Here is a 7,882-nt window from a genome sequence, read left to right on the forward strand (position 1 = left end):
AGAAAGAAAGAAAGAAAGAAAGAAAGAAAGAAAGAAAGAAAGAAAGAAAGAAAGAAAAAGAAAGCTGTAAAGTATTGACACCTTGCAGAGGCCACTTCAACCAAGGAGTTAAAGATCACATCTGACTCCTATTTGTAAGTTGGTCTTCATCAAGGGGTAAATTACTAATTTAAAAACCATATACATTGAAATAATTTCTTTGAAGGAGAAATGTTAATCATTCTCCAAATCTTTAATAAAGTAATAATATACAGTGAAATTACTTTTATGTCAAATGAATCTTATAACCAAAATAATAAATTTTGAATGGAAATATCATAAAAGTAAGAAGAATATAAAAATGTATTAAGTTACTAAATTCTTAATAGAATCTAAGTATATTGTTTGAAGAGGAAAATAAGAATCCAAATGCTAATCCCTCAGCATTTATGGTACATTCTCATTTGAAATCTGTCTGTGTAATCCAAAACAGATTGCTGCAATAAACTGGTTTTCTATATCAGAATTTATTTATTTTTCTTCCTTACTTGGAAAAGTTAATGCAGTAAACATTAGCTTGCTTAAACCATTAAATAAAAGCTTCAAAATGCATCTTACTCAGAATCTCTCCAGTTCAAAGCAAAGCTATGAAAACACTAGTTACCTGAGGTGGCAGATCTGCTTTCTGGTGTCAGTAGATTAACAGTACACTCTGAAATATCACATCTTCAGTCATTTTATTAGGTAAACTGAAACTGATTAGTTAGCAATGACTGCCATGCAGAGGCTGAAAGCAACTATGGAAATGAGCCCGAGACAGAGTGAGCACAACTCTATAAACAGCCCAGCATGGAGTAGCTGATGATCATCTAACAACCTAGTAAGGTGAGTAACAGTTCACCAGGAGTTTCTGTACCTGTCTCTGTTTGTTAAACCCAGAGTCACACGGCTTTAAGAAAGGAATAAAACAGAGTGAAGGCCATGAATGTGAAATAAATCAAAGCACACATATCATATACACAGACAGAGCCCTTGCCAAGCCTCTCATTTCCCCTCAACTCTGAATAAACCTTGGTATCAGCAGCACAGAGTGAGGAACATGCATGCATGGAACAGCTTTATTGCATTAGTAGATACTTAGACATTTTCAAATTGCACTCTTAAAGGTTACTGTTTTCATTAGAAGAATAAATCATGCATCATACATTCAACAAGAAAACTAGGTAAATCCTATTTTTCCATGAAAAGCCAATATTGTTCCAAAATAAAAGCTTAAAATTGTCATAACATTTATAAGGCTTACTTATGTAGATTGCCTTAAAGGACAGTTAAATGTATTACTCCAGTGACTATGTTGATCCCAACAGACACCTCAATTGCCTATTCAAATTGTCTTCAAATTTGCAGCCCAACAAGTCAGAAATGTAAAAAAGAAAAAAAAAATCACATTCTTTGATTGAAATACTGTAAAATTAAAAAAAAAAAAACTATTTCAAAGCAAACAACTGTTGTTAATTATTCTTCTGTACTTAAAAATCAGTGGTAAATATTTTTAAATGCTTAAAACAGCCTACAGATGACTGACACATTTTAACAGTCAAGTGAACTCGCTGTTTCAGTGAACAAGGGGCAGGGTCGTCTAGCCTCACCTCAGACGTCTATCTGTGAACACAGCCAGTAGCTGGAGTCCACAGAGGGAGCCTCTTCCACTTTTGACCATCATACTTAACTACAGGTAAGTTTCTCCGCTAGGATGTGCACAGTATCAGACAAATGCAGTGAAATGATGCCCAAACAAGAGCCAGAAGCTGTTAATTAGCTGGAAATGCAACTTGGCTTTTCTTCCTCTGTGTTTTTATGATCTCTACATAACTTACTCTTCACACCACTGGAGAAATAATTCTGTCAAAGCTGATAAATAAGGCTTACCACTACAGTTTAAGAACACTCCTTAAATAAAAAAATAAAAAAAAAAGCGGGGGGGGGGGGCAAGTACTAACATGCTTGTCTACCTTTAACCTTTTAAATGTTTTAAATTGTATCTGCTTTTGTGTGTGTGGGTGTTCGGCTGCATGTGTCTGTGTATCACAAGTGTGCAGTGCCCAGGGAGGCCAGAAGAGGATGGTGGATCCCCTGTGACTGGCCTTACAAGTGGTGAGCAGCCCTGTAGTGCTGGCTGGAACTCAAACCTGGGTCCTCCAGAGGAGCAGCAGTGCTCTCAACCACTGCACCATCTCTCCAGATCCCTGCTTTTTAACTTGTAACTATACCCAGGACTACGTCAACATTACCATAGTATCATCTATAAACATATTTCACTCCACTTACTTGAAATTTAGAGAAAAAAATTAAATGAAATGTCATAAAGACTTTTATGAAGAAAGAAGATACATGTTTGGCTTTATTTCAATAAAGAGAGAGAAAAATCTAGCATTTCTCCCTAATTCAAGTAGAAAAATGAAAATCTACTTCAAATACTGTTAAAGGGGTGCATAATGTTCCAGCTGGTTGACACTAGTGCAGGAGTCTCTGGGGGTGGGTGAGGGGCACCTACAGCAAGCACAGTCTAAAGAAAGCCTACGGTGCCTGACTCCTTACCCGCATCTGCAGCTTTCTCATCCAGCTCGTCTCCTGAGCAAATATGAGACAGCTTGGTTCGGACATATGTTGCCTTGAACACAATTTGCAAGCTCTAAAAGTGATGGAAATAAAGTACCTTCAGGAAGCACCAGCTTTTTATACGTTACTTCATGAGCTGCAGCCTATTTAGCAAAAGCTCCAACCTTCATTTATAATGCCATTATTAAATCAGCAGTTGTCTTCAAGCTCTAAATATAATGGTAAAAACACACTGGAAATCCTGATTTTTTTTTTTTCTTTTTTGGGTTTTTCTGTATAGTTTTAGCTGTCCTGGACTCACTTTGTAGACCAGGCTGGCCTCAAACTCACAGAGATCCTCCTGCCTCTGCTTCCAAGTGTTAGGACTATCAGGCTGTGCCACCATGCCCAGCTTCATGAAATTATTTTAATGTTGCCTATTTGATTCTGAAATTTCTTTGCAAATAAACTTGATACTCTATACTGTCATGTCTTCTCAATGATGTATAAAAGTGCCAAGAAAGGCAGATATTTTTGATCTCTTAGAGGCCCGGGAACCCACAGACTGTAAGGACAAGATGTCTTCCACTTTTGTCTCCCGCTCTATCCAATCAGATAGGGCCTTTAAATGCTCAATGCTTTAAATGCTGGAACAATGAATGATCACTCAACATCGGGCAGGAGTACACAATGCTAAATCAGTAAGGAAGACAAAAAAAAAAAAAAATCAAGAAATGCTATGGTATCCCTTGCTTTGGTGAAAAAACGTCTGCTAATGAGAGGCAGCTCTCACCAGGAAGAGCACACTCGGAGCTGCTCTTCAGAGCAGTTCTGGATCACCAACAAAATGTCACTCAGGAGATCTAGCTCAAGACAGACCCTCCGTAAGACCTTCCTTCCCTAGAGCATCAGAAGCCTCACCATGCCACTACTGTTGACTCCTGAGCAATGTGGAGTTAAGGAACCAACTCCCTGAAGTCAGAAATCTGGGTAGAGCTTTTGGCTCCCTAAAACTTGCTAGTAGCTTGCTACTGAACACAAGCCTCCCTGAGAGCCAAGGGTCAGCCTTGTTTTGCATGCTACACATATTATAGAAAGGGCCTCCTTTACCTTTGTATGCAGGCTCCTGGAGAGAATCACTAGTTTAAGCTGACTCTTGCAACACCTGAGGTCATGACAGCAACAGGAGGAACTACAGCAGTCGGTCAGGACGCACACTGTATGCCTCAACTGAATCCACATTTCTCTTACTGTAAGTGTGCCATGCATGGCTTCTGTGTTCATAAACTTGGGTAAATTTTAATTATTTAGATTTGATGTATACTTTTTTTGTAATAAATACTTTTATTACACATTTTTATTATACATTCATGATAAAATCAGTTTTTTTCTCACTTTTCTAGACTATGTGACTTGTAAGGGTGTTTTTGTGAATTACGTAAATCTTTTTTCCTCAAAGCAATTCACTTCTGTGTGGAGCCACACAGTGCAAATCTGTGTTGAGACCAATGAATATCTTGGTGAAAACTCCACTGAAAGAAGAAAAAGGCATCAAGTGTAATCTTCCAGAAAAGCTTCAAGTTCTTAAACATAGTCATGGGCCTCACGACACTTCAGTCAACTCAGGACTATGTTAATGGAAGTCCCATGTAGTGACGGCGTAGCTGCCTTAGTTTGTGCTAGTGCACTCCATGTTCACAGGGCTGGCTGCCTAAGGTATGATTCCCAGATCATATTCCTGTCCTTAAGAGACGCATGGCCATTTTCAAAACCTCAAAACTCATTTAAATGATACCTCTTGTGCTTAAGAAACATCGATAAATAAGATACCTGGGTTAATCTAAACTGGCTGTAAATGTGTATAATTAGCCAACAATCATCTAATTGAAGCAGTTTGAGTCCTGAGACCTTAAGGATCCGGGTCTTCTTAGTAATAAATGTGCTAAGCTTTAGGAATACCTAAATCAGACTAAAGAAACTGGCCTGCCTTTTCAGAGCAGCTTGTGCCAAGGGTATGAGTGCATCACATGACCTATTAACTCCAAAGGCTGCAGCCTGTTCACACTGAGTGGGAATGGGGAGGGCAAGACATAGGGAATGGCCGCCTTCTGGCTCCTTACCTGCCACCCTGCTTCTGTGTCCTGGTGTAAGCCCCACACATTCATCTTGTGCCATGGAGGCTGGACCAGAACCCAAGATAGCAACTGTGCTGAGAGGAGCCTCAGAAGAAAACAGAGGCTTGAAACAGTTCCAGGGGTTGCTCTCCTTGCTTTTTTTGAACTGAGATACAGATTAAAGCTTCAATTATGAAAAAGGATTTCTCTGCCTTTAGATGAGGACACACTAGTCCTTTCCAACTCTAATGCTCTGAGAGCAAATCTCAGGTATGATATTATCTTCACTCTCACAAGATCTGGCACGCATATTTTCTCAGCCAAAAAATTACAGGGAGCAAAACCAGCAATGGGGCTTCTATTTCAAGCCCCGACTTTGTGAAACACTCAAATATTTATCTATAATTTACCTGCTAGTCTTAGGCTGGACTTCACAGGCTATGATCTCTATAATGTTAGTGTGAGAAAACTTATTATTTTCATAAAGATTTGCTTTCTAACGGTTTGTCAGAAATTTCTAGTGGTAAAAAGAGATGAGCTCACCTATATTGGGCAGAGACCATAGTTGGTTAACTTTTTAGCCTTGCTCTCCCTCCATGTTATCCTGGGGCTGTACTAATATCACAAGTTGTTCTGAAAGGTTCATGTAGCTCCCAGCTTCACTGTAACTGGCCTTTCTCAATATAGTATACAGGGGACACTGACCAAACAGACATGACCAATAACTAGCCCTGCTGTCCCAGTGGGAACTGGGCAGCCTCCAGCACAAAGGGCCACTGACTCTCCTGCAGGTTACTGGTTCAGCCAGCAGTGTGGTAGTAGTTTGAACATGAATGACCCTCATAAGCTCATTGATTGGTCAGTAGGCACTGACATTATTAGGAGGTGTGGCCTTATTGGAGTAGGTGTGGCCTTGTTAGAGAAAGTGTGTCATTGGAGGCAAGGCTTTGAGGTTTCGAATGCTCAAGCCAAGCCCAGTCTCTCTCTTTCTCACTTCCTGCCATCTGCAGATCCAGATGCACGACTCTTGGTTCCTTCTCTAGCACCATGTTTGCCTATGCTTCACCATTCTTCCCTCCATGACGATGATGGACTGAACCTATAAGCCAACCCCAATAAAACATTTTCTTTATAAGAGTTTCTGTGGTCATAGTGTCTCTTCACAGCAACAGAAGCCCGAAGACAGGCAAGTTCTTCAGTTTCCACCGCTGCTTTCACTGGCTTTGAACAAATGCTGACTTGCTTTTACTTGCTTTTTTCCAGTCTTCCACAAGACACTTTTTGTGAACTGTTGTCACTGTTAATTTCTTAGAAGCACAAGAAGCACGGTGAGCATCTATCATCCACTCTACCAACGACAAACTACCTTCTGGTGCCGAGAACAGAGAGTGTTACTCACTGAAAGACACTGTTCTATGTGAGGTGCCTTCACATTCTGTTATTGGGCTTCTAAGCATGATTCAGGAACTGCATTATTCCCCTTCCCCAGAACTTATTTTAAACCTTGACTAGGGCTCCCCTTCATGGATGTGGAAAAAAATAAATTACTGACACTTTTAAATTACAAGTATTTGCCTACATTTCTGCATATGGAAAGATCTGTTCTTTCAGCATTTCTTTGACATTAAAGCCATTAACTCCTTTATAGTATCTAATTTTAATCAGAAACTCACTGAGGAATTTAGGTTTCTAGAACTGAATGGCACACATGAATCCCTGTAGCAAAGGCTCTCTGAATAAACTGGAAGTCAGTTTTGCATACAGTGGTGATGTTCCATAGGCCAGAGTCCCTAAGCACCCAAATAGGACTGTTGTGATTCAGCATGCCTGACATTTATAAATAGCTGAAGTTACTCAATCATTTCAGCTAATATGTTAACGACTTAAAAATCAACTCCTCAATGAAAACAACAAAATAGTTCCCTTTTTGTCTCTTAATTAGATTAATTCAAAGGAAATTAAGGTTTAAAACTATATTTCCTATTTAAAAGCATGTTTTAACTTAAACATCCTTGATAAACTTTGGAACCAGCTCTAGGCTTGTCTAGAAAGTTTATTTTCTTCACTAATAAAAGGAAGAAGTAACAATGCACAAAGACTTCACCAGTGGGGATGCCTAGAAGCAAGTGTGAGGCACTGAAGATGAGTTTCTCTACACCATCTAGCTCATGTCTTCCTCTAGTGTCAAAGGTGATTCGGGATACTTTGACAGCTATCCTACCATGCGCAGGCTCTATGAAAGATGAGAAATGAAAACAAGGCTAAGGAAAAATTCACCAACTGAACCCTTGTGATGACTCCCGGAAGGAGCCCTTCCTTACCAGAGAATACAAGCCCCTCCCATACCACTGAGAAGGGGAAATGCAGGAGAAAACATTAGCTTTGGAATGAACTCATGAGCTGCAATTATTAGTGCTTGGCCACTCTACACTGCCCATCACACCACAAGTGAGTTAGTGCACTGCTGCCAATTGCATTAAGACAGTCATTACTGCTGCAGAAGCAATGAGACGCTAGTGTTCCACACCACAAGACTACTCCATTACCCTTGAGGAGTCTGTGGGTGAAGGAAGCCCCTCAGCAGCATCCTCCTTGATAACTTCCTAGCAACATAAAACAGGAAAGTAGGTAACAAAAAAGAATGAGCCACATGGAAGATGAACGAACATGATGCTAAGATAAGAACACAGATAACACCAAAGACTGGGGTGGCTGGAATTCCCCTTCCACCACTTTAAAGTGTAACTTAAATTATGTTAACAGGGAACTTTTTTTTTATAGTTACTTAAAGCTTATCATCAGGAACCCCTACTATATTTGGCACAGATGTATTTTGTTTTGGATTAATTATATTCAATAGTATGTTTAAACAATCTTGTCCTGTGGAATCCCTGACATAGATTGAAATGCTTTTCACATACTGCGTCCTCTATCAGCTAAACCTTAATGTAATGTATATACACACAGAGATACCATATAGAAGTCCTTTAAAAAGATACTAGATAATTAGCAGTTATAAAGATGTAGTTTTTAAAGTTTCGGTAGCAAGCACTACATTACAAGCCAGAGATCTCTGGTTGTAAAAACTCAACATTTAGTCACTGAGATGACTAGGCTTGTTTCTGTCACAGATATTTACCAGACACACACACACACACACACACACACACACACACACACACACACACACA

At 39.5% G+C, this 7,882-nt stretch overlaps 1 protein-coding gene across 7 annotated transcripts in view; it reads right to left on the reverse strand.

Moving 5' to 3' along the window:
* Positions 1 to 7,882, reverse strand: part of Kidins220 (kinase D interacting substrate 220) — a 94,544-nt gene that overhangs the window by 15,234 nt on the left and 71,428 nt on the right. The window contains exon 26 of one of the 7 annotated variants that reach the window (XM_055625194.1): positions 896 to 928. The exons of the other annotated variants lie outside the window; for them this stretch is intronic. Within the exon in view, the coding sequence (XP_055481169.1) occupies positions 896 to 928 (33 nt within the window). The remainder of the gene's footprint in view (positions 1 to 895; positions 929 to 7,882) is intronic. 7 annotated transcript variants of the gene reach the window in all.

The sequence above is a fragment of the Psammomys obesus genome, unplaced genomic scaffold (genome assembly GCF_907164565.1).
Source record: "Psammomys obesus unplaced genomic scaffold, mPsaObe1.curated_primary_1811, whole genome shotgun sequence".
Taxonomy (NCBI): domain Eukaryota; kingdom Metazoa; phylum Chordata; class Mammalia; order Rodentia; family Muridae; genus Psammomys; species Psammomys obesus.